The following is a 27,309-nucleotide window of genomic DNA, read 5'->3' on the forward strand; positions in this document are numbered from 1 at the left end:
GAGTTGGCTCCCAGGTGTTAGACACTGCACACGTTTTCCAAGTGCATCGATCATTTGGGCTGATTTTTCCTCCTCCCTCACAATCCCCACTCACGAACACTCAGGATCCTCAGAGATCCGTCATATGTAGGGAGGGTTGGGGAAGGCATGGAAGAGAGTGAAGGCAGAGGAGTGGGATGGGGAAGGGAAAGAGGAGGGGGTGCAGGGAGACTGCCTGCCCCCCCCACCAATCCAGAACTGAACCAATCTCTCAAAGATGAAGCTGAAACCCTTGAAGCACTTCCTGTTCCTCTTTCCAATTGCTAGTGCCTTCTCTAGAAAATTAGGTAGTATTAAACGTCAGATTTATTCGTACTTGTTCTCTTTATATGAATGTTATCTATGTACTTGCCTCCTTCCCCTTTAGAACCTGGGGAGTAGAAATTGTTTCTTTTTTTTTTTTTGTATTTGTAGCCTTAGCACATTGTCTTGTCTATAGTAGGTACTTTAATAAATGCTTGACAGGTTGATTGAGGCAATTCAGATACAATTTACTACGGCTGAACACTGCCTAAAAGTTCTTGGAGCATCTACCCTGATGTGTAATTCAATTGCATATTTCATTCACACTTCTTTTACATTTATAAGTGACTCACTTATAAATCCAAGGGCGTGCTAAGCTGTCTGTATAAGCCCTCCTCTTTTGCTCTGCCTGCTAATCTGGAAGTAGAGGAGTTATTCTTACAAATTGTATTTTATTTTCAAATAAAGATCTCCCTTCTCTCCCTCCTACCTCCCCTCCCCTTAAGAAAATAAGAAAAATGCCCTTGTCACAAACATGCGTGGTAAAGCAAAACAAACTCCTGCACTGACCAAATCCAACATAATATATGTGTATATGCGCACACATTATGTGTGTGTATATGTATGTATGTATGTATGTAAATACCTTCAAAGATATTCACTCTTGAATTCATCTAGTCTATCTAGAAATAGACAACATGCTTCAACATAAGTACTCTGGAATTGTGGCTGGTCATTTTGTTGTTCAGAATTCCCAAGTCTTTCAAAGTTGCTTGTCTTTACAATATTGTCACTGTATGTATTTCTCTCCTGTTCCTGCTCACTTCTCTTAGCTCCAATTCATACAAGTCTTCCCAGGTTTATTTGAAACCTTCCCCTTCATCATTGCTTACAACGTGTATATCCACCAAACTGATAGAACAAAACTTGTTTGGCCATTCCCCCGTTGATAGATAGATATGCTCTTAGTTTCCAATTTTTTCCACCATAAGAAGAGCTGTTATAAATATTTCTAAAATATTCTAGAGCAGCCATTATCTAAATAAAATGGCATGAATAGAGTAGAAAATTCTCAGGGTATGGAGATTAACCAGAGTGCTACCCCCACCCCAATCTACTATATTTAGGATGAGATTTGTAGTTTCATGATTTTGGAAATCGAGAGAAAGCATTTAAGCATTTAAGAAATATCAAGCAAAATAATGAGCAACAGACTGCATAAGTAAGCAGAATAAACCATTGTCAGTAAGGACTGTTTTATATTTTCTATTTGTATCCCTAGCCAAGAGGAATGTCTGGCACTTAAAAGAAACTTACTAATGCTTGTTGATTGATTAGGAACATATCCCCTAACAAAGTTCTTAAAAGAACTAAAGCTCCAAATAATAAGTGCTGCCAAGGTGAATGGCCTTACAATTTGTTCTTTTAGCAAAAGCATAATAGAGCTTTTGCTTTAAGGAGCTACAACTTCATTCAGATGCATTTCCAGCAAGAAATATCAATTCATTCACTAAACTGAAGACTACCATTTGAATTTTTTTAAGTCCTAAATATATATATATATATGTATATATATATATATATATATTCTTATATATTAGGACAGGGGGGTAATCAGTCTCTGATTAATTGATTTCTTCTTTAGATGATATAGTCACAAAGAGTATGGGACAGATAAGGAGGTGTTAGATGCCTGAAAGGTAAATGAATATTAGAAGATTATCCAGGTATAGGCCTAGCTCACAAACCTTTCTTTGCCCCCTCTATGAACTCCCAGATGTTTTCTGCTAACTCTAGCTATAGCTTAACGTGGGAAATTGCCGCTGGTTTTGTTGTTGTTTTGGTTTTGGTTTTTTTGCAGGCAATGGGGGTTAAGTGACTTGCCCAGGGTCACACAGCTAGTAAGTGTCAAATGTCTGAAGCCGGATTTGAACTCAGGTACTCCTGAATCCAGGGCCGGTGCTTTAACCATTGTGCCATCTAGCTGCCCCAAATTGCCCCTGTTTTGACCAAGAATGGGAACGTGAAGGAGGATACCCTGCTGGGATCCTGGCCAGGTCCCTTCTAGGCATATCTCACTGATGAACTGCCTAAGGTTCCCAGGAACTAGCCATTCCTAGGGACTATAAACAATTCCAGGAGTAGTCCTGGGGGGTTGGCTCCTCCTTAGGAGTATGTCCTGAGAAACTAAAAGTTTATTCCAACTTCTCTGGCAGTGATCTTTGCGAACTCACTTGGTGTCAATCATAAAATTAGCTCATCATACAAGCCGCTATTGGTGGCTTCAAGCCACTTTTGTTTAAGGTACAATATAAATCAAAGTAAGCCCCCACCTTTTTGGAGTTTCACCCGTGGAGAGGACGCTCTGCCTGGGATGTTCCCAATCGGGCCTCTGGGAGGCTGTACAGGGACCCATTTGGACCCAGGAGTTGGTTCGTCCCCGATTTGGTGATGTATTTCTCTTTAAAACTCTACATAGTGGTCACTTTTGCTTTAATAGTTATATTGTTAAGCTGCTTACTTTATTGCTGTTGCAAAACTAATATCTCTTTTCCTGTACTATAATACTCATTAAATTTAATTTTCATGGGGCAGCTAGATGGCGCAGTGGTTAAAGTACCGGCCCTGGATTCAGGAGTACCTGAGTTCAAATCCGACCTCAGACACTTGACACTTACTAGCTGTGTGACCCTGGGCAAGTCACTTAGCCCCCATTGCCTCTAAAAAAAGAAAGAAATTTAATTTTCTTCACCTGTTGTTGGAGTGTCATTTTTGTAGGAGCGAATCTGAACATTATCCTTAACAATACAATGCCCTGTGCTCTCTTGAAGAGTGTAAAAAAGTTTCATCTGAATTTTAAAGGGTAACATTAGTTATAGTTAGAGGGATGGATAAGTTTAAGAATGCTGTAGAACCTTTTCTTTTTTTTTAGTGAGGCAGTAGGGGTTAAGTGATTTGCCCAGGGTCACACAGCTAGTAAGTGTTAAGTATATGAGGTCGGATTTGAACTCAGGTACTCCTGACTCCAGGGCTGGTGCTCTATCCACTGTGCCACCTAGCTGCCCCCTGTAGAAACTTTTCAACCCCAATTGAAGTCACATCCCACAAGGAGACTCAACCCAAAAGTGTGAGTACATATTGACAGAATAACCCAATGGGAACCTACATAATTTCATGACTGTTGTGCAAATTTAGAGTAGAGTTTGAACAAATGGCACACTGAGATGGATAAAGATGGTTTATTTATGCTCATAGCCAAGTACAGCATAGGAGGGTATGGACAGATGGACAACCATTTGATTAGAAATAGTGTTGAATGAAGACTCTCTCAGAGCTACTAGGGTAACATGTACAGTAGGAGCAGAAGCAGGATGGGTCAATAAGTCATTATGTAGGGATAGCTCTTCACCATACCTGGCAGTTGCAGGTATGGTGAAGAGCTACCCCTAAATAATGACTTACTTCTGTTACTGATTTCATTTGTTGAACCTCTGATGACTCTCCAACCTTTCGAAGTGCAAAGACTGAGTTGGTCAATTCAATCCCATCTCTGTTACTCATTCACCTGTGATCAGGAAAAATAAAAATAAAAATACTCAGGCCAGAGAAACAATGGCACCATGGGTTCCCAGACTTTGTTCTTGAAGAGGACCAAAAAAGGCATCACTATGTTGGAGTCAAGATACAGTGTGTCTGACAGTGGCTGGATCAGAGCAATTAACACAAGTTGGGCACAAATAGTCCATATGAACATTTGGAGTGGAGATATCATTAAATCTGCATGTCTCACATTTCTCTGAGCTTCTGAAATTCTGCATCACTCATAGAGCAGGCCTGCCATGCTGGGCAGTCCTTTGTCAGTGTTTCCCATGCCACACAGTTGGTAACAAAGTTCTTCAGGGAGACCTTGGGAGTGCTCTTGTATCACTTCTTACCACATGGTGGTCAGATGGGGATAGAGGACCTGAGATCCTTCCCTTACCTGCAGACCCACTGTATTTCTTAGTTCACTCACTGGGTAAAGAGAGAGTTCATTTGATAAAGTCTTTTTCATCCACAATTAATTCCAGTTTAGCAGCCAATTAAAAGGTTTGTTATCACCATGCAGAAGGCTAACAAGAAACAGTCAAATAATATCTACACATCCTCCAAAGCATGGAAGAAAAGAGCTCTATGATACATTTCCCAGAACAAGTTTACTAAGCTTCCATATGTATTAGCAGAGAATATTGTGTATATTCTAAGGAATGGCTCTTCATTGATCAGGTCCCTCATTATGTAAGCATTTCTTTTATAATGGAGAAAGTAAAAACTCTACTATGCCTTATTATTACTACTTTGTATAGTATCTTCATGTGTGTGTGTGTGTGTGTGTGTGTGTGTGTGTGTGTGTGTGTGTGTGTGTGTATGATCCTGGTCTTTATTTCTCACTTTTGGGGATACCCTGGGAATAAGACATATATGTTTTATTTGAGATACTTTCCCCTTTTGGTTCCATCCTGGGGTAGGGACAAAATGAGCCAAAGAGTATGATACTTTCCAGAAATCTTCCAAGAATAAAATAGTAACTCACTGTCATAATTTGCACACTTTGTTCTCTTCTCTCTTTTTTCTTGAATGTTGGGATTTTTGCCTTGATCAGTTCCATGAATGCCTCATCAATTCCATCATGAATTCCTCTTCAATCTTTCAAATGATCAGACAGTGGTTCCTTAATAACTCTTTTACAATGTTTCAGTACCCTCAGATGTAATTCATCTAGACCAGATGACAAGCAACCATCAAAAGCAGCTAAGTGTTCCATTTTTATCCCTTCATGTACTTTATTACTCTTATTAGTAATAATAATAGCTAGTATTTATATAGAGCTTTATAATTGCAAAGTACCTTACATGTTTTATCTTGTTTGATCTCCACAATAACCTGTGAGGTAGATCATGAGAACACTGAGTAAATGGAGTAAAATGATTTGTTCAGGGTCACAGATAGTAAGGTAGCAAGGCAGGATTTAAACTAGGGTCTTCGTGACTCCGGTTGGTCCCTGGGGAGGATCTAGGGCAAAAGTCGAAGAATCATGCCACAACAAAAGGGAGTGGGAAAGGAAGTCAGAACAGAGTAGTAAGTGAACTAAGAGAAGTCACCATTGCTGAGAAGCAGACAGATGCAATTTTTGTAATTCTGTCAATGCAAAACCCAACTGCCGAAACCCGGGATCGAACCAGGGACCTTTAGATCTTCAGTCTAACGCTCTCCCAACTGAGCTATTTCGGCTTACTTAGACAATAGTTTTTATTACTATTCTTTTGTAAAGTTTTCCATCCTTTTCAAATCTAAAAGTTTTTAAAGGGGAAATTGTTGACTTGAATAACCAGTTCTGAGTCAATTCTGGTACATTGCAGCTCCCAAGTCTTTACTCTGAGCCTGCTTCAGGCATGGATGGAATGACATTTCAGTGGGCCAGTAAGGTTTCAGTCTCTGCTATGTGGGAGAGGGATGGTGATTGTATTAACTGGACCTGCTATTTCATCGATATACAGAACTCCATTGATGTAAATCCCTCTCGCAGTAGAATCAAGAGACGGTCAGCACCTTCTCTTCAACTTAGAGCTTTTGAGAACTCCTGAGTAGGAGACTAAGAACGAAGTTCATTCTATCCTATAGGAGAACTAAGTGAGGAGAGTCTAAAGAACCTAAGAAGAAGAGTATCCAGAAAGGGAGGAAGGGACAAGGATGTCCTGTCAAACACTGCAGAAGGGTTTTATAGTTGGTATAAAACATCCTTCCAAAAGTCTGTGATACAGTCTCCCATCCATATGTACAGAATCAAAGAAAAAATGGGCTCAAGATTGGAAAGCACATGTAGGAAAGAGGTAATTTACAGCTCCTGAAAATCTCTTTAATAGAGTTCTCAAGATCTTCCTTTAGCTATCTTGTAGCTTTTATGTTGGGCTCTTTGCAGAGTCTTGAATTTGCATACAGACTGTATTTGGCTCCCGATGAAGACACAACCATAAGAGAAATAACAAAACTCTGATTCCCCCAATCTGAATAACAATAAAGCAGTAAGAAGAGAACCATGACTTCTTCCCGGAAGATCTGGGGTAGGAGTAATCAATCCCAGAGTCTCCTTTTTTCTTTTTCTTTAATTTTAAAGAGGTTTGGCAGATTTACCTCGAAGAGAAAATAAATATGAGAGACCGCAAATTGAACTGCACAATATAATCATTTCTTTTCTTTTCTTTTCTTTTCTCTTCTTTTCTTTTCTTTCTTTCCTTCCTTCCTTCCTTCCTTCCTTCCTTCCTTCCTTCCTTCCTTCCTTCCTTCCTTCCTTCCTTTCTTTCTTTCTTTCTTTCTTTCTTTCTTTCTTTCTTTCTTTCTTTCTTTCTTTCTTTCTTTCTTTCTTTCTTTCTTTCTTCTTTTGACAAAGGAACGGTGCGTAGGTAAAAGGAAGATCCCACAATCTGAGAGGAACATAACACAGTGCTGTTAAAAACCAAACAAACAAGCTTTATAGATTGAAATGGGGTCCCTAGATAGACTTGGCTCTTCTCAGCTTTGCAACAATCCAAAAAAGTTTTGAAGAACTCATGATAGAAAATATTTTCAACATTCAGAAAAAAGAACTGTGAATTATGAATGCAGATTGAACCATACTGTTTCTACTTTTGGACTGTTTTTTCCTTCTTTTTTGAGGTTTTTCCCTTTTGCTGATTCTTCTTTCACAAGATGACTAATGTAGAAATATGTTTAATGTGCTTGTATATATACAACCTATATCAGACTGCTTTCCATCTTGGGGAGGAGGGAGGGAAGGGAGGATAGGAGAAAAAAATTTGGAACTAAAAATCCTGTGAATACAAATGTTGAAAACTATCCTTATATGTAACTGGAAAATAATAAAATACTTTAATTTAAAAAAGAAAAAGAAATGGGGCCCCTAGAAGCATCTGCTTTATCCAGTAGCACTTGAAAACCTGGACCACTGGAGTAGTTTAGAAAGACACAAACAAAACTAGAATTTCAAGTTTACTCAGGAGAGGAAAACCAATCCTGAACAGAGATAGAGAAGCCAAATATCATACAATATGGGCTGACTCTAATGTACTGAGTTCCCTGTCACTATAAATGTTCAAAAGAAGCTAGATGGCTGTTGAGATTCTCCTCGAGAGAGACTTCATTCATGTTCGGGGCCGGGGTCGGAGGTCACAATGAGCGTCTAGGAGGCCGAAGGAGGAAGATGGCAGTGGAGTTCCTCATCACTCAGGAGGAAATTAAGAAGGAACCGGAGAAGCCCATTGACCGGGAGAAGACGTGCCCTCTGATCCTGCGGGTCTTCACCACCAATAACAGCCGACACCACCGAGTGGAAGAGTTCTCCCGAGGAAACGTGCCTTTGAGCCAGCTGCAGATCTACACCTGGATGGATGCAACCTTTAAAGAATTGACTAGTTTAGTAAAAGAAGTCTACCCAGAAGCTCAAAAGAAGGCTACACACTTCAATTTTGCTATTGTTTTTACGGATCTTAAAAGACCTGGTTATAGAGTGAAAGAGATTGGCAGTACAATGTCTGGCAGAAAGGGAACTGATGACTCCATGACCGTACAGTCTCAGAAGTTCCAGATAGGAGATTATTTGGATATAACAATTACTCCCCCAAATCAGGCACCACCTCCCTCAGGGTGCATGAGACCATATTAAACTTTGTTTACTATTTCTTGCAAAAAAACCCCCAAAAAACAAAAAACAAAAGAAGCTAGATGAGCATTGTCAGGGACTCTGTTGAGAGGATTCCTTTATCAGACAGTGTGTTGGAAGATCATTTATATGATTAATGATGAAAGTTCCTCAACAAAATTAGACCTACCCATAACAATATTGTAACAGCAAAGGGGGCCTGAACCAGTATTTCCAAATTAAAGTAGATCTTGCATTTCTCTTACTTCCAGGCCTGGCATATAGTAGTCAATTAATAAATGCATGTTGATTGATGGCTTACTTTATCAATTTTTTAAAGGTCTCAGTCTGAACTACAGTAAAACCAAATTACTTCTTTTTCTCTCCCAGGAAACAGTGTTCCTATCTTGTGCCACTGCAGGGAAATCTTCTAAAGTGTCTGTTTTAATCATTGGTATTGAGCAACATTGTGTCCCTCATTTATCTGTTTGTTTTTTAGTGAGGCAAGTGGGGTTACGTGACTTGCCCAGGGTCACACAGCTAGTAATTGTTAAGTGTCTGAAGCTGGATTTGAACTCAGGTACTCCTGACTCCAGGGCCAGTGCTCCATCCACTGTGCCATCTAGCTGCCCCCCTCATTTATCTGTAAATCACAAAATTGGTGCTTCAGATTTGTAGAGACCATTTTTTTCTTGAGAAAATCTGAGGTATTACTTTTAGAGGGGTTTTCCCTTTTTCTTTTTGCAGGGTAATGAGGGTTAAGTGACTTGCCCAAGGTCACACAGTTAGTAAGTGTCAAATGTCTGAGGGTGAATTTGAACTCAGGTGCTCCTGAATCCAGGGCCTTTGCTTTATCCTCTGCACCACCTAGCTGCCCCCTTCCCTAATTCTTCAAGCCAAATTTCATTCCACAATTATTGCCATTGATGTTTACTATTGTAAGGGGCTAAGATTCTAGGTAGTCTGTCTAAAATATCTAATGAGTGGTCGCCAAGAAATTATAAGCTTTAGCAAAAGTATTTAAGTGTTTAAGTATTTATTAAAGAGCATCAGAGAGAAAGGTAAAAATCTAACTATTTCTAAGAGATCCCATCATCTGACCCACCATGGAGAGGTCAGGAACAAAAAGGACCCAATACTTCACTTCCTCCTTCCTCCCAGAAGCCTCCTGTGAAACTGGGAACATCCCCCGCTGCTGCCACACACACCCCCACAGCTCCAAGCTCATTGGCTGGTAGCTTTGATAGACAGTACCCATGAGCAAACAACTTCCTAACACCAAAGAAAACCGCATGGCTTGCCCTCAGACACCTTCTCCTCTTGGCGGAGCTTTCCTATGGTAACTCTCCAGCAGGTGGTGTCATTTCAATCGTTACACTATGAACTATTTTGTTGAGGACCAAATTTCACATTGTGTGTGAGAAACCAAATGCTCCAGAAGTTGAGAAGGGAATTGTCTATATCTTAGGCTAATCAATACTTTTATCAATTATTCTAGATGTAAGTTGAGGTGGTTGGGTTAGCAAAATTGCAGATGACAGACACCTCTGAGCTAACACTCTGTGTGACAATTCAAATCCAGAAATATCTTAACAAGCTAGAGCTAAGATCCAAATCTGACTTCAGTAGATATGTGAGCTCACTCATGTAATATTTTCTCTTATAGTGTACATCATAATCAACCATGACATTCTCATACTGTGTGAAGCTTGCCGTTCCTCTCATAAATTCCCCAGAGGAGTTCTACCCAAGCAAAAGGCATTTCTTTGAAAAGCATAAGAACACTGATCAACACAATGACCAACCATGATACCAGATAACCAATGATCAAGTACGTTCCCCACCTCCTGATAGAGACATGTAGGGACTCAAGATATAGAATGACATTTTGTTAATATATGCAGTCAGTGTGGGAATTTCTTTTGCTTGGTTATGCAAATTTGTTGCAAGAGTTTTGTTTATGCTCCTCTTCTCTCCCCCACCCCCACCCCCATCCTAGAGGGAGGTGGATGGGAGAGAAAATAAATTGATGTTAATTGAAAAAAAGTTTTAAAAAAGAAAAAAATAATGGATATATTTATCTGTTTACATACTATATCCCCCACCCTCCATTCCTCCTACAGAATGGAACCGCCTTGAGGGCAGAGGTTGTTTTTTGTTTTGTCCTTATATCCCTAGAATCCTGCACAGCAGGATAAATAGTTATTGGGTAGGATTGGAATGGATTGTTTGGACTGGATGGGATTGTACTGGACAGTATTGTAGGGTGACCTCCTTAAATACCGCCCGAGTGTAGTCAGATACTCGGAGTAAGAGATGGACTGAGACTAGAATGGGGGTGACAATGAGGAATCTGTCCTTGTCCTCCTGCCCCAATGGAAATTGAAAAGAAACGTCCAGAGTGATCCCAGAATGCCCTGCTTTCCTCTCCCTGATGAATTCGAGAACCTCAAGTATGACATTCTCCCCATACCGACCCACCCCCCTGTACGTCCCTCTCCCCCGCAAAAAAAAAAAAAAGACAGATAGAGATAGAGATAGAGATATAGATCTCTCTCAACCTACACATTTCCTTGAGAAAAAATCACGTTTCCCTTCCATACAAAGGATGGTATGAGGGGAATGTCACCCTGGAAAGGGGGGGAATAATGATATAAAAGGTCATCCACTGGGGCAGCTAGGTGGCACAGTGGATAGAGCACCGGCCCTGAAGTCAGGAGTACCTGAGTTCAAATTCGGCCTCAGACACTTAACACTTACTAGCTGTGTGACCCTGAGCTAGTCACTTAACCCCAATTGCCTCACTAAAAAAAAAAAAAATTAAAAAAAAAAGGTCAGCCATTGGTTTAGAGACTTAACTGATAACACAACAGTATCTCCTTAAAGGATTTAGAAATCCCTTATTCAAATACCTAAGAAGTTCTTTAAAAGAAAGTTTTTCCTTTGCCGAAACCCGGGATCGAACCAGGGACCTTTAGATCTTCAGTCTAACGCTCTCCCAACTGAGCTATTTCGGCCCAACTGAAAAGGTTTCCCCCCTCCTTTCCTTTCCTATAGGTTGTCAAAGTTTCAGTTTCAAAATACGTGTAGAATTTTGGTGGGGGAAAAAATGGGACCTAGCGGCCAAATATCCTATTTTGCTCTAATTTTGAAAGAAAGGAGAAACGCTCCAACCTCGTGTCAAAGGGAGAACACAATAATGTGTCTGACTCATCAGGAAGAAAATCATTTGGGATCTCCGGAAAACCTGTTAATTCTCCATCTCGATCATAATTGTGGCGAGAGACAGGTTGTTCACTAGCTTGGTCACCTGTTGTGGGAACCCTGATGGCTTTGGGAAAGGAACACAAGGGAAAGGGGGGAGGGCACAGTAGAGGGGAACAAAGAGAGGAGGAAAAACTCGGAGATCTGGATTAAAAGCTTAATCAGCCAAGTATATAGATAATTAGCACTACTGCGCACGCAAAGCTTCATCTACGCAAATCCGCCAGTTTGGTAAATTGCATACATTTTAAGATTCTTGAAGATTTGAAATTCATATTTTGTAAAGTTTAAGATTGAAAACGTCCCTGGGTGGGCTTGAACCACCAACCTTTCGGTTAACAGCCGAACGCGCTAACCGATTGCGCCACAGAGACGTCCTCTTCTGAGAGGCTCGATGGAGTTCCCTTCATATGTAAGACAAAGCAATGTTGTTCCTATCAGAATTTTTTGTTTTGGTTTAATAGTATAGAAGGTGCTTTCGAATTCATCCAAAGCTTTGCACAAGGCCAACCAAAAATGACAGAAGAAACAATAATTGAATCTGTATGCCCAGTAGAACCCAGAATTCCCCTAGAAGCCGGGAAAGAACCATGGTAGTTCACCCCTCCATACCCCTCTTCCCCACCCCCACCAGCACCCACACACTGTGGGTAGCAGATAGATAAAAAGTTTATATCACAGATTTTGGCAGCGATTGCTTCCTAGTGTTCCCCAGAGACGACTGTATCCTGGATTTCACCGACTGGTTTATGTAGAGGGCAAAGGAAGCAGTAGTTTTATCTCTTTCTAAGGAAAGTAAATTCTGATCTTGTAAAGATCCAGAAATCGGAGGGGTCGTCACTCTCATTATACCGTTTTTCTCTCCATCTTTCTTGCCTAAATTTCAAGCTCAAGTGAAAAGGGGGAAGGTAAAGGAGAGAAGATACCTCGCATTTTTTCTTTCTATGGGGAACTCGGGTTTTAGCCATTTCCTGAAAAGTCCACACATAGTTTTCCCTTTGAGGAGCTGATGTAAAATAGTGCGTCTAGATCTATGGATAATTGGTCTCTCCAGATTCCAACTTCTAAGAAAAAGTCAGCAGACGTATCTACAGATCTCTTGCTCTTTCCTTGCCATTCTGTTACAGATGAGTAGGGAACTAAGTTTACATAGTATTTGTCTTGGTCCCAGAAAGCTCAAAAATTTACCTGCCTTCTCTGAGGCTCGAACTCAGGACCTTCAGATTATGAGACTGACGCGCTGCCTACTGCGCTAAGAAGGCAGACGTAGAGAGAGGAGTCTCTAAGTACCTCAGGGAAAAAAGTGTCATTTTCAACTGCTGAGATCTTTGTATGTTTTTGGTTTTACTGTTCATTTCTAATTGAATATAATGTGGTTTTTAGATATTCCGAAAAAGAATCCTAGACTTTTGCTCTAGTTTCCACTTTGGGGTGCTGAGGATACTTAGATAATGCAGGGGAGAAGCGCCCCGAGGGGGAGGACACCTCTTGGAACAGGACGGTGCATTAGCATCATTTTAGGTAGAACTAGCTGAAGGTAAGTAGACATCACAATGTGGCTCCAACCGACTCTTACACATTTCTTTCACAACCACCCTTCGCGGAGGCTCAGGTCCAGCCAAAACGTTCCTCACACCAGCCTGCCCACTCAAAACAGGGCACTATCGGGGCAGCTAGGTGGCGCGGTGGATAAAGCACTGGCCCTGGAGTCAGGAGGACCTGGGTTCAAATCCAGCCTCAGACACTTGACATACTAGCTGTGTGACCTTGGGCAAGTCACTTAACCCCAATTGCCTCACAAAAAAAAAACCAAAAATCGGGCACTATCTGGTCCAGCCAATCTCCACTATCTCCAGCCATACAAAGCATTCTCTCCATAGCTCGGTCCGTTAGAATACACCCCTTTTCTTCCAGGCTGCAAAGCCACTTTCCTAGCACTTTTTCCTAGATAAGAAGTCAAATGTCCTTATCTAGTCTCTGATTTCCCACTTCCTAACCTCTCCTTTTCATCTAAGTAAATCTGCATCCTTGTATTAATTTGCATGCCTTAGCTGTCAATAGAATGTAAGTTGTTAAGGGCAGGGACAGTCATTTCTTTTCCCCCTAGAATCCCCACGGCCGATCCCTGTTCCTCGCCCCTCTTCCACTTCCACGCAGAAGAGACTCTCCTACGTCAGTAAGAAAGCTCTTCTCTTCAGCCCCACAGGACCACAGGTTTGTAGAGTCACCTCTTAGAACTACAGTCTCTTCCTCATATCCCCCCTTTGGTCTTTGTATCTTCTCTGTTCCCTTATTTTCCTCTCCACCTCTCAGAAAAGTCCCTCCAGATCTAGTACTGAAGCAGAATAAGAACGATGGAAAAAGTGGTTTAAAAAATTAGTTGCCATTCAAGATGACAGACTCTTTAAACGTGGGTTATTAGGGTTTCTATGGGCCTGGAAAAATGAGATTGCCTTGAAATTGACTTACAATGTGTGAGGAGGCCCAGAAGGAGTGATTTTCCAGAGGTTAGGAGTGAAGATGACATAACTCCTGGTTCCCTTGGGTCCCCTAGACATTTTGGAGACTTGCATAAAGAAAATCCCAAAAGAGAGCAAATAAAAATGAAGAACCTAACAGTGAGAATAAACCTCTATTGCACATCAAGAAGACGATACATACAGCAAAAATCTCAATATATCGTAATTCATTGTTTAGGATCATAGATAGAAATTGTACATTTATAGACCAAGATCTAAAGATATTGAACCATATATATTACATATATACATTTATGTCAATGGGGGGGAGTTAATTTTCTTGATGAAATTATAGGATGGAAAGTGAAGATAAAAAAGAATTTTAGGGACCCAGACTCTCAACAAATAAGGGTCCTGAAACTAGGCTGCTTGATAACTACTAAAAAGCCTTGACTTTTCTCACTTTGATCATTCTATTTTCACATGAAAGTACCAGGAAATCACTCAGAGGGTTGGCAGAGACAACAGACTTGTTTCTGGTTGCAGATTGCTGCAGGAAATTTTAAAAACACAAATGCAGTTGTAGAGTCAATGGAGAATAGAGTCAGCTCTAATCAGTGGACAAGACAGTGGACCATGTTGGAAGAACCCAACTCTTGAGCTTCACTGTGTCCATTTCTCCCCTCATCTCTTTTGGAGAGTTGACCAAGGTGGCATGAAAATATCCTTGCTCTTGTCAGGCACTGAACCATATTATATAGTGTTAGTTACCAGCGTATCTATACTGAACACCAAAAAAGAACAAAATTGTTCAATGTGAAAGGACAGAGTTCCTAGAAATAGAACCAAATGTCCATGAAAGGTTAGTACTTAGTCTATCGACTTCCAGGCCACTTTCTGTCTTTCCTCAATAAGTTTAGTAACTAGCTCACAGTCTTTCCCTCCTTCTCAATATCCTGAGTCACTTCAACAAACATTGATACTCCCTCAAACACCCTACCTTCCCAGTTCCTCAGTTCATTCATTTCTCCTGATCTACTCTACCCCACTTCAACTACATGCAAAGATCCTCATACCTTAGATCTTGCCATCACCACAAATGTACATATTCCATGTTCACAATCTCTGAAGTTCCCTTATCTTAGCAGTCTATTGGCATTCCGCCAGTCCTTTTGCTTTGCAACCAAAAACCTTGTTCTTTGTCCACACTGTGACCTCAAATCTTTGGACCTCTCAGTTCATTCCCAAACCGTCCCCCCTATACTAGTTACACTCCCATCCCTTCCCCATCATGATCCCTTGGTGAACCCAGTCAATTCTACTTTGCTTTCTTCTCGAGTCCTTTGTCCCCTGATCCTATTGCTATTTTAAGCTGCCAAGCCTCAACCTTGAATCATCTCCCAACTGCTATATTTGCTCCTACAAACATGCTGTTGAACAAAACCTTAGAAAAGCACAAAACCATACTGACTGAATCACAATAAATTCAGTGGAGTCACACCACAACCCCCCCCCCTCCCAATCTGTTGCTAAGTCCTGTTGATTTTGCCTTCCTAATATCTCTCCCTCCAATCCTTTCATCCAACACTTCTCTCCTTTACCACTGCCAGCACATGGGTACAGGCCCTCGTCACATCCCACCTTGTCTATTAAAGTGGCATACTGTTCGGTCTCCGAATTGATCCTCCACTCAGCTGTCAAATGAATTTCCCTGGGGCAGCTAGGTGGCGCAGTGGATAGAGCACCGGCCCTGGAGTCAGGAGTACCTGAGTTCAAATCCGGCCTCAGACACTTAACACTTACTAGCTGTGTGACCCTGGGCAAGTCACTTAACCCCAATTGCCTCACCAAAAAAAAAAAAAGAATCTCCCTAAAGCATAAATCTGACCATCTAAATCCCCTCTTCAATCAACTCCAGGGGTTCCCTATCACTTCCAAGTTCAAATATAAAATCCTCTGTTGGCATTCAAAGCCCTTCACAACGTGGCCTCCTCCTACATTTCCAGTATTGGTATTCCTCACACCCCACTCTATCCCACCCTCAACTTATTCTGTGATCCAGTGTCTCCGACCCCCTCCCCTCCTCACAAGAAATGTTACATCTCTGGACTCCAGACATTTTCTTCGGCTGTTCCACAGGCCTGGAAGACCCTCCTTCCTCATCTCTACCTCCCAGCTCTCCTGGCTACCTCAAAGTCCCAGACAAAATTTTATCTTCTATGAGAAGTCTTTCCTGATCTTCCTTAATGGTAAGGCCTTGTCTGCACTGATTAACTCCAATCTATAGCTTCATGTTGTTTCCCTCATTAAATTCCAAGTTCCTTAAAAGCTTGGATGGTCTTTTGCCTTTCTTTGTATTCCCAGGACTTAACATGGTGACTGACACATTTTTTGTTGTCGTTCAGTTATGGCCTACTCTTTATGACCCCATTTGAGGTTTTCTTAGCAATGATACTGGAGTGATTTGCCACTAAAGTAGTTTGCTCATTTTACAGATGAGAAACTGAGGCAAATAGGGTTAAGTGACTTGCTCAGGGTCATACAGTTAGTAAGTATATGAGGTTCAAATTGAACTGAGCTCCTCCTGACTGCAGGCCCAGTGGTCTATATACCACTGTGCTACCTAGCTGCCTGATTGACACATAGTAGGTACTAAAGAAATGCTTATTGGGGAAATGAATTATGCTGCTAGGAAAACTGGAAAGCAAAGCAATATTAGGAGGTGAGGTAAAGCCCATAGTTCCAACAGTATATAACACGCAAACACATACAAAGACAGACAGACAGAAGCCAGATGAAATATTTAGCTAAACAGAAGGAAAAAAGAATAAGGGTTAACAGAAATTAGAACATTATAGTGATCTCCATTATGGATGAGTGCTAAATTCTTAGTGGTCAGAAAAACAGAATAAATTCTTGACCACAAAGTAGTTGGATTTGTTTACATAAAATTTTCAAAATGTAGTACAAAAAAAGTTAAGGAAGAAATATTCAGGATAATTATATGATATGAAAGCCTGACATCTAAAAACTATAAGATAGTCTCCAATAGACAAATGGTGAAAATATATGAACAGAAAAGTGACATAAACAAACACAAATGTGTAGATGATTACCTGTAAAAAGCAATCACACTCCCCATAAGTTAAGAAATTCAATTTAAAACAACTATTAAATAGAACTTCCTATCCATAAAATTGGCCAAAAACAGTTTTTAAATGAATGGAAACCAGCATATAGAATAGAGATATACCCGAAGTTTTCCCAATAAATACAAGAGTAAAGCGACAATTCCTACTCTCCTCACCATATTTGAAATAATTCTGGAAATGCTAACAACAACAACAACAAGAGAAGAGGAACAAATTAAAGGGTTAAATTAGAAAGACAAGTAAAAAAGAAATAAAACCATCCTTATTTGCTAATTACATGGTCACTGATTTAGAAACTCCTGGGAAATAAGCAGAGATATTAATTGAGATAATTAGTCTCTTCAGCAAAGTTGCAAGCTATAAAGTAAATCCTCAAAACCCAACATTTCTATATGTTGATAAAATACAAGAGGTAGTAATAGAAAGGGAAATTATATTCCATATAACTACAAAACACACAAAATATTTGGGGAACCATCTACCAAAGCACACAAAATACTTGGATAGACTCAATTACAAAGTGTTCCTTGAAGAAATAAAAAAGACAAATAGCTCAAAGTATATTTAGTGCTTTTGACTGGGCCTTGCTGCCCAAAAATTGTTTTTAATAGTTAATTTATAGTTTTGATGCCATAATAATAAAATTATAAAAGGGACGCTTTAAAAAACTTAATAAAATAATTTGAAGAAATAAATTATTGAGAATGTCAAGAAAAATAATGAAAAGAGGCATAGACAAGAGGGAAATAGCACTTCTGGCCTTTAATAATATTATAAAGCAGCAGTCACCAAAACTGACACTTGTTTAAAATAGAAAGGTACATCAATGAAATAGTCTAAAATAGGAGAATCAGAAACAATGAAACCCAATAACCCAGTCTTTGATAAACTTAAAAATATAAATTACTTAGGAAAGAACTATAGAACAATCTGACAGAAATTAGGGTGCAATTACTACTTAATACCATATTCTAAAATAAATTCAAAATGTATATGTGATCTTAACATTAAATATTATTGCATAAAATTCAAAGAGAAGGATTTAATATATTTTTTCACAGCAATAGGTAGGAAATACAATTTTAACCAAAAAAGGGAAAGAAGCAATTTCAAAAAATAAAATGGATAACTTTTGATTATGATACATGAAATTGAAAAGCTTCTGCACAAACAAAATTAGTACAACTAGGATAAGAAAGGAAGCAGTTAAATTGGGGGAAAAATCTTTGTACCAAATGTCTCTCTTAAGTTTTTGGTATTCAAGATGTGTTAACAAATAACAGGGCTATTGGGGTAATAACTCAAGAAGTATAAATGGTACAAACCTATAAAAATCATTTGAAAATTTAATTATTTATATTTCTTTTACACTTATTTAGAAAGCTTTGTGAATTTTGAATAACATTTAAAATTTTAATTATGACAAAATGAGGCACTCAGTCATTCTGAATTATGGGTATAGGTAACAGTTTCATTTGGCATTTTTTTCAGATGTGAATCAGTAGAGGATGTCCTCTTACTTGGACACCGTAGTCACCTGATATATCTCCATTACACTTTTTCTTTTGGGGTTACAGCAAAAATCTTAAGACTAGGGTAAAAAATGCAATCATTTCAGTCAGTACAAACATATACACATGCATAGATACACACACATATAAATATAAACACACACACACATATATATATATATATAGTGTGCATATGTCTCTGTGTGTATGTTAGTCCTTTTCAATGTGGGAAAAGGGGGGAAGAAGGTGGTAATGGAAGAATAACTTGTATTTGTGTAACACAATTCCTGTTTCACTTGGTCAGGGTGACCAGAAGCCCAGTGAAGTAGATAAGAAAGATGTGTCCAATCTTGTTAGGTCTGATCCACCATTTCTGCCCCTGGAGGATGAGTACAGGATTGAGCCCCAGTCACTGAAGAGTTCCCAGTGGAGTTGAGCCATTGAATTCAGTGTCAAATCAAATTCAGTCTGTGGTGAAGAGGGATATTGAAGTGGAGAAATCACATGGAGTAAATATTCCTGCCAGTAGATAGATGAAGGAAGAGGTTCTGACAAGCAAAGGGACTTCCCTATGCTGTCATACCCTAAGGGCCATGGGACTTTTTTCATCTTAGCTTCAACTGAAAGCTTCCTATGTAGTGCCTCCCTCTTTAAAATCTGAAGTCCTTGAGAGCAAAAACTGGATTAGTTTTCTATTTGTTCCCAAGCTCTTAGCCCAGTGCTTTGAACATGGTAAGCCATTAATTAAAACAAAACAAAACAAAACTTCCTAAATAAGAAAATTTCAGTAAAGAAAATAACAGGGGGTAGGTAGGTGGTGCAGTGGATAAAGCACCAGCCCTCCATTCGGGAGGACCTGAGTTCAAATTCAATCTCAGATACTTGATACTTACTAGTATCACAAAAAGTTTCCATCCACGAAAATGAGAAAGGATATGAATAGAGCATTCAAATTTTTTTAATAGAAAAACATCCAATGAAACAGACTAACACCAAAAAAATTTAAGTTCTTGATATCAAAGAGATAAAGGTGAAAACAATGATGGTGAAATAAAATTAGCTCTTCCAAAAAAGCTACTGAAAAAGAACCGTTTAGGGGTCAAGCCCAGATGTTGAAGTGAAAGGAAGCATTTTTGCCTAGTTCACTCATCATTTCTCCTCCACAACGACCTAAAAGATGTACTTGACCAAATTCTGATCAAGAATGCCAAGAAAAGTGGATAGAGCACCGGCCCTGAAGTCAGGAGTACCTGAGTTCAAATCCGGCCTCAGACACTTAAAACTTACTAGCTGTGTGACCCTGGGCAAGTCACTTAACCCCAATTGCCTCACTAAAACAAAACAAAAAAAAAAGAATGCCAAGAAAAAGTCGTTGTGAGTCATATTTTCAGACTAGAATAGCTTGGAAGACAGATAGAGGGATCTGGGGACACTGAGCTGAGGGCTGGTCAGAAGCACACTCCAGAGAACAGAGAAGGGGCAAAGAGCGATGAAGACATTTTTTTAAGGGGAAGACTGTAGCTCTAAGAGTTGATTAAACCACAAACAAACCTGTGCTCCTCCCGGGCTTAGAAGAGCTTTCTTGCTGACATTGGAGAGCCCCTTCGGTGCAGTGTGGAAGTGGAAGAGGAGGGAGGTAGTGAGAGGCCTTGGGGATTCAAGGAAGAAAAGAAACGCCTGTCCCTGCCCGCAGCAACTTAGTCTATTGGCAGCCAAGGCATGTGAATGAATAAGTATAACGCAAATTTACTTAATTGAAAAAGAGAGGCTAAGCTGGGAGAGATCAGAGACTAGACAAGGACGTTTGACTTCTAGCTAATTGTCGAGGGCTAGGAGTGTCAAGGAAAAGGGGCTGGGAAGGTGGCTTTGGAACCTGGAGGAAGAGAGCTGTATTCCCAACGGACTGAGCTGTGGGGAGAATGCTTTGTATGGCTGGAGGATAGATAGTGCCTAGTTTCGAGTAGACAGGCTGGTGTGAGGAATATCTCGGCTGGACCTGAGCCTGCGGGAAGGCGGTTGGGAGAGAAGTTTGTAAAGGTCGGTTGGAGCCACATTGCGATGTCTATTTGCCTTCAGCTAGTTCTACCTAAAGTGATGCCACAGGGCTAGAGCGTTCTGAGAGGTGTCCGCCCGCCTGAAGCCTCCCAGGAACTCTCGATCGGCACCCCACAACGTAAGCGAGAATAATTAGTACTTTGGGGTGAGGGCCCAAAGTACTCTTCCTTAGTATACAAAAAAAAATTACAAATTCAAAGCAGGTTATAAAACACCTGAGAATGTATTTTTTAAAAATCCATTTGATAGCAGAAAGCTGGGATTTTTACCCTCCAGAATTAAGAGGTGAAGCTTCTACATATCTGCCTTCTTAGCGCAGTAGGCAGCGCGTCAGTCTCATAATCTGAAGGTCCTGAGTTCGAGCCTCAGAGAGGGCAAAATGTTTTCATGAACCCGTGAGCAAAAGATTAGCACAATAAACACCTATGGAAGCAAGGACAATTGAGTAGGTTTGCAATATACCTGTAGACGTCGGAATCTGGAGACCTTCGTTTCCCAAGCTTTTCCCCCCTCAAATCCTCAGAAAAACCATGTGTAAACCTTTAGACAAATAACTAACACCTCAGTTTGCATAGAGACTGCGCTGCGGTTTGGGGTTCCAGATGGGGCCTCTTCTCTCGCTTCCCCTCCCCACCTCGATTAGAGATTTAGACAGGAACGTTAGAAAAAATAACGAGAAAATTAAAGTGTCAAGCCTTCATATTTCTGGACCCCTAAAATAGGTGATTTAATTTCCCAGGAGATATAGAAAGAGCTACTTGCGTCTAATTCCAAGGGGGGAAGCAGCGCCATCTGGTGGAAAGCCGGCGCTCCTCAGAGAGGATCGTGCACTGATCCAAGTGAGCCGGGGGCAGATCTATATCTGAGTGACACTGATTGAGGTAAAGACTTCTTCAACTCGTATTGTAGAGGGCTGAGGAGAAACTAAATAACACAACCCCCCAGGGGGCTTTCTGCTAGACTTTCCAAGAGGCAACAGAAAGTTAAAACAAAACAAAACAAAAAATAAAACAAACTTAGGAGCAGAGGTGGGAAAGCTGGACATCACTCAAAGCTAGTCGTCCCTGTTAACTAGGAAGTCCCTGGTCACTGATTCAGAATAAATGGCACGATCACATTAAGGGTGAGGGAGGAGATTCCTTCAACGGGCACTACTGCTTGGAATTTCATCAGCTCCCATGGATTTAGTGCTAATCTATTGATCCTGCCCTAACCTTCATGCTGACCTCCAATCCTGAATTTCTAACTACCTTTCAGACATCTCAAACTGGATGTCCAATAGACGTCTTAAACCTCAACACAAAACTGAACTCAATTTATCTTTCCCCCTAATCCCACTCTACCCTCCTACCTTCCCTTTTCCTTACGCAGAGAGTAACATCATTCTCCCAATCCCTCAGGTTTGCAACCTAGGCATCATCCTCAACTCCTCTCTCTTACCCCTCATGATCCAATATGTTGTCAAATGCCTGTAGGTTTCACTTGTGTAAGCCTTTCTTTCCTTTGACAATGACACTACTTTGGTGCAAGCCATCATCAGTTCATTCCTGGACTATTTCAATAGCCTGCTGGGGGGGGGGGGCGGCGCTGCCTACCTCAAGTCTTTCCCCACTCCAATCCATCCACCATTCAGCCACCAAAGTCAATTTCCCAAAGCATGGATCTGATCTTGTCACCCACCTTCCACTTGATAAATTCCAGTGGCTCTTCAGTCCAATGACACTGACCTCTTTTCTGTTCCATGAATAAGACACTCCTCTCATCTCTAGGCATCTTCTCTGGCTGTCCCCTGGGCCTGGAATTCTCTCCCTCCTCATATCCACCTATTGGCTTCCCTGTCTTCCTTGCCTTTCTTAACTCCTCCTAATTCTAGTGCCTTTCCTCTTTTAGTTATTGCCTATTTATCCTGTATAGAACTTGTTTGTACATATTTGTTTGCTTATTGTCTCCCCCATTAGATTTCGAACTGGTTGAGGGCAGGGACTGTCCTTTGCTTCTTTTTTATCTCCAGAGTTTTAGCATAGGGCCTAGCCTATAGTAGGTTCTTAATAAATGTTTATTGACTAAATGACATCATCTACATTTTGGGGTTGTTCTGTCCTCCACCCCATGTCCAGAGCAGAAAGCCATCCTAGAGAGATAGGTAGGTAGGTAGGTAGGTAGGTAGGTAGGTAGGTAGGTAGGTATGTAGATAGATAGATAGATAGATAGATAGATAGATAGATAGATAGATAGATAGATAGATAGATAGATAGATAGATAGATAGATAGATAAACACAATATAAAAAAGGGAGGAGAGAGGGGTGATTCAGTAAATCTAGCCAACAGCGAAAAAGTCTGAAAGTTTGTAGTATCACACGCCCATGGCCCTCCACCTCTGTAAAGAAATGGACAATTTTAATATATTTGAATAAATGCACATAAAGAAAAAAAAGATCAAAATCGGTTTCCATAAAACCCTTAAAGTTTCATTTTGTGATAGGGCCCAAAGTTGCCATCTAGGCTGGGCTTTATCTGGTTTGAAGAATAAAGCGGAGAAGCGAAGCTCCCGGTTCGTTTATTCCCAGGTCCTCCAGGCAGGCTGATACATCGATTCCTTCTTCTGCCTCTATCTTATGCGAAGTAACGCTTACCTGGCTGCTCAGGCTTACCTGAACACTTGTTTTGAAATCCGATAGGTACAACGTTCCTTTTCGGTATACAGGAAACTGTAATCTTGAGAGTCTTACTGCAGTTGTCTCTGTGGCGCAATCGGTTAGCGCGTTCGGCTGTTAACCGAAAGGTTGGTGGTTCGAGCCCACCCAGGGACGTATTTTACCTCTGGAAAAGAACAGGTTACAAAAAACTCGAGAGCCATTTCTGGTCATAACCTCTCACTGTTTAGTGAGTTGGCAAAGGTGTAAAACTATAGAGGATGTGGTATTTGTATGCAAGCTAAGCACACTGCTTGACAGATACTAGGAGTTTGTTCAATGCATTTTGATTGAGACCGGTTATGTTTTATCTTACTCAGTCTGGCCCTCTTGTGTTCTCTGCATAGGTTCTCCGCCACTAACCCCTCTTTATCTCCAATGCCCCTCTCCATAAGACAGAAAGATTTCCACCACAGGTGACCAAGCTAGAAAACAGCCTTCTTCTCTCCATTGCGCTATCCCACACATACCCTTTGTTTTACATACTGAGCTTGGAGTTAGTTTACTTGGGTTCAAATCACATTTCATACATTTAGCTGGAGGACCACGGCTGACAAATCACTTTCCGAGTCTGTAAAATGAAGGAATTGAATTAGATGAACTCTAGGGTCCCTTCCACCTGGAAATCTATGCTATACAATCTGTATAATGGTTATAATTCATACTTATACTCCATATCTGCAGGCAGAGTGTTATGAGGGACATGCTTTGCAAAACTTTAAAATCTACAAAAATGTGAACTGTTCATACTATCAGAAAGTGTATGGATAGAGAGAGCATCGGTTCTGGAGTCAGGAGGACCCGAGTTCAAAATAGGCCTCAGACACTTACTAGCTGTGTGGCCTTGAGACTCCTCAAAAAAAAGCAAGCAAGCAAGCAAACAAACAAACAAACAAAACAAGGAAGGAAGGAAGGATGAGAACTGGAGGGAGAGAAAAGGCTTGTAATGGGAGTCAAGTGATTCTTTCACTTACATGCCTTAGCACCCAAAGTATATAGGAAATTGTCATCTCTGTGATAGGGAAGTACATTTCTTTACTGTTAAGAATTGTGAAGTAGGGGTGGCTAGGTGGCGAAGTGAATAGAGCACTGGCCCTGGAGTCAGGAGTACCTGAGTTCAAATTCAGCCTCCAACACTTACTAGCTGTGTGACCCTGGGCAAGTCACTTAACCCCAATTGCCTCGCTGCTTAAAAAAAAAAAAAGAATTATGAAGTAGTTCCTCTATCAAATGCGATGTAATTATAGGGCAGGTAGTCATTGGATGATTTCCTTAAAAAAAAGCAAGCTTGCCAGCTCCCTAATCTGTTAAGACAGGAAAAGGTCAGTCCAGTTAGGGAATCAGCCTTGGTAATCTAGAAGAGGGCAAGAGAAGGAAGCCCTGGTGAGAGAACTGTTCCTTCACTTTTTCCTAGGAGCCTCTTCTGATGGTGGGAGAAGGGCAGGGGGAGAAATGAAAGCGGAGGATCAGGAAATTTCTCTCCCCTTGAGGTGGAAATATTTTCCTACATGTAACCAAATGGCCCACAGAGTTGAGCAGGTTTAACATAGGTACGTGCACCAAACATTTTTCAATGCTGGCAATCAAGCGTTATTGATCAAATGCATGAAAAAAGTCCATATCTTCTATTGAGCAATACAAACTTTTTAATCTCAATAGGAACAAACCACCAACCTGATTTGCTAAGACTTCACAGTAAACAAGTCTTATACTAGTCCCCAGTCAGCCTAAGGTTCCCTCTTGGCTTGAAGACCATGTGTCTTCTAAAGTGGTTGCCTGTTAAGTCAGCAAATCTTAGACAATCAGCACCACACTCAATGGAAGTCAGATGATGAACACAGGTGCTGGCTCAGTGGTTATCCAGAACACAAGTCATGCTCAAGGCTGAGGTTCTCTGATGGATTTCTTGAAGTTCGAGCAATGGGTGTTAACTGACTACATTCACATTCCAATTGGCAGTGAATGATTTAATTTGCTTTCCGATTAATTTGATTGGTGCCTCGTGATATAAACTAATGACAAGATTGTTTAACCAAATGTCCCCATCATTGATCTGTCTTATTTGTTTACCAATCTTCAGTGAACACACACAGATTATTTACCAACCTATACCAAACATATGTTTATCTCAATATTGGAAAATTCTATAAAAAGAAAGTATGAAAACACTTCATCACAAAATGGCAGCCTAATACTAAATGCAGTCAGTCATGTGAAAGCAACAAACTTAATTGCACCATAGAAGGCCCTGGAAGCCCAAATGAGCTGTCTGCTCAGCAAAACGGTGTACTGCTTGGGAGCAGCAAGAGTTTATCATTCCCATTAAGTGATCAAATAAAAGAAAAATTGAAAAGGAAAAATATCTATGCAATAACATGCTCTAAATCAGTAATAGAAAAATGTGTATTTTTTAAAATACCGAGGTTTTCCCTCATATCAGGAGAGTTTGCACATATAAAAAAAAAAGATGGGAATGGTCAATGTTGGAGGGGCCATGGGAGGATGAGTATATGGATGAAATTCAGCTACCCTCTATATATGAGGCCTACTTTACACACAAATGGAGACTTAGAGAAGTTGTCATGAATTTAATAAACATTTTAATAATAATTTAATAAATATTTATTAAGCACTCACTATGCGCCAGCTACTGTGCTAAGCACTGGGGATACAAATAAGAAAAAGAACATCAGGCCCTGCCTTCAAGGAATTTAAAATCTAACCAGTGAAGATGACATAAAAAAGGAAGTGAAAACGCTAGGGAGAGGGGCCCACCAGGGTACCCAGAAAGGGGGCATAATGTTTCCTGGAGTGGAAACCAAGCCAAGCTGCATATGGAAAATGAAATTTGTCTGGAGGAAATTAAACGGAATGCTGGATTCTAGTCAAGTTGTCTCATGATTAATTTTGCTTTCTTTCTAGAAAGGATCAGTGAGTGCCCTAGTCTTCGAGGGCTCTTGAGGCATACAAGTGTCACTGAAGCTGGGACGGGTTACAGCAGGGTCCTAGCAGCTACTAGATGCCAGATCCTTCATACTTTCTAATCAGAATTCGACACATCACTGATGAAACCATACATTCTCTCCACTGTGACAAGAATGAAGTATTTCTCCTTTTTTTTCACGTTAATGTAGATTAGGATTTAGGACTTGGCTGCTTAGCTCCGAGCTTCCTCCCATTCCTCCCTTTCTCATACCTGAAATTATGAAAAGCAGAATTGGCAGAGTGTGACAATGCTTAGAGAGAATGGGAAGTAAGTAATTCTTTAACTGAGCCGAAATAGCTCAGTTGGGAGAGCGTTAGACTGAAGATCTAAAGGTCCCTGGTTCGATCCCGGGTTTCGGCAAAGGTAGAATTTTGAAAAGTTGAAAAAATCTGGCTATACTCTAAGTGCTTTAAATAAAGTTCATACTATGGATTTGCAAAAGTCTTCTTGCTCCTAAAAAAAAATGTCAGTCCTGAAAGAAATCTGCCACCACCCTCGTTATCTATGCACTTGGGAAACTGAAATTTCTGGACTTTTGTGTTTCAAAGCCGAAGGCTTTGTTAAGGGGTATTGTGTCTTTTGAAGTTTTATGATAGAGGGGTCTTTTCTCAGACAGACCCCCAAAAGGTGACACCCTTCCTCAGGAAACTGACCTTACAGTCCCAGAGGGTTCCCAATCCCCGGCCTAGAGGGGAAACATGAACTTTTCCCATAGTTGCGAGGAGGATGCCACCTGGTCCACACCCCACCCCATTCCGGTATCAGTTCGCTCCTGCTCTGAGTGGGAAGACTCTCACTCATTTCCTGACCCTAGTTGAGGCACCCCTTCCAATCCAATCCAATACAACAAAAACTTATCAAGGGCCTGCTGTTCTGTGATCTAGGGATATAAAGACAAAATAGCTCTTGACCTCTATTTAAGGGGAACACGGCATGTTAACAGTTAAATATATAAGTGAAAATGTGAGGAAAAGGAAAGAGAAGTAACAATTAAGGGCATTAGGGAAAGGCTTCCCTTAGGAGGTGTGAGACGATCTGAACCTTAAAGGGAGCTAGGCCGTATAATAGGTGAGAAGGTAGAACTTTTCAGACGTGGGAAAGGATCTGTCCAACGGTGTGCAGACCCCTCTGTGCCTTTGCACATAAAGACAGGAAATGGAGGGCCAAGATTCTTTTTTCATCTTTGAGAGCATTTCACTCAGAAGACACGTTTTTGCAAAGGCTAAACGTA

General features: G+C 40.6%; 1 protein-coding gene and 7 non-coding genes across 8 annotated transcripts; 4 read left to right on the forward strand and 4 right to left on the reverse strand.

The window, feature by feature from the left end:
• Positions 1–5,480: 5,480 nt before the first annotated feature.
• Positions 5,481–5,553, reverse strand: TRNAF-GAA. The gene has a single exon. It is a non-coding gene; the product is annotated as a tRNA-Phe (tRNA).
• A 1,909-nt stretch (positions 5,554–7,462) lies between these two features.
• LOC122737270 (histone deacetylase complex subunit SAP18-like) lies at positions 7,463–7,981 on the forward strand. Its single transcript, XM_043979749.1, has one exon. It carries the CDS (start codon positions 7,463–7,465, stop codon positions 7,979–7,981), a length of 519 nt encoding a protein of 172 aa, XP_043835684.1.
• Positions 7,982–10,901: 2,920 nt separating this feature from the next.
• TRNAF-GAA lies at positions 10,902–10,974 on the reverse strand. The gene has a single exon. It is a non-coding gene; the product is annotated as a tRNA-Phe (tRNA).
• A 547-nt stretch (positions 10,975–11,521) lies between these two features.
• Positions 11,522–11,595, reverse strand: TRNAN-GUU. The gene has a single exon. It is a non-coding gene; the product is annotated as a tRNA-Asn (tRNA).
• Positions 11,596–12,410: 815 nt separating this feature from the next.
• On the reverse strand, positions 12,411–12,483 carry TRNAM-CAU. The gene has a single exon. It is a non-coding gene; the product is annotated as a tRNA-Met (tRNA).
• An 8,219-nt stretch (positions 12,484–20,702) lies between these two features.
• Positions 20,703–20,775, forward strand: TRNAM-CAU. Its single transcript has one exon. It is a non-coding gene; the product is annotated as a tRNA-Met (tRNA).
• Positions 20,776–23,135: 2,360 nt separating this feature from the next.
• Positions 23,136–23,209, forward strand: TRNAN-GUU. Its single transcript has one exon. It is a non-coding gene; the product is annotated as a tRNA-Asn (tRNA).
• Positions 23,210–26,365: 3,156 nt separating this feature from the next.
• TRNAF-GAA lies at positions 26,366–26,438 on the forward strand. Its single transcript has one exon. It is a non-coding gene; the product is annotated as a tRNA-Phe (tRNA).
• Positions 26,439–27,309: the final 871 nt, after the last annotated feature.

This window comes from Dromiciops gliroides, chromosome 1 (assembly GCF_019393635.1).
Source record: "Dromiciops gliroides isolate mDroGli1 chromosome 1, mDroGli1.pri, whole genome shotgun sequence".
In the NCBI taxonomy this organism is placed as follows: Eukaryota; Metazoa; Chordata; class Mammalia; order Microbiotheria; family Microbiotheriidae; genus Dromiciops; species Dromiciops gliroides.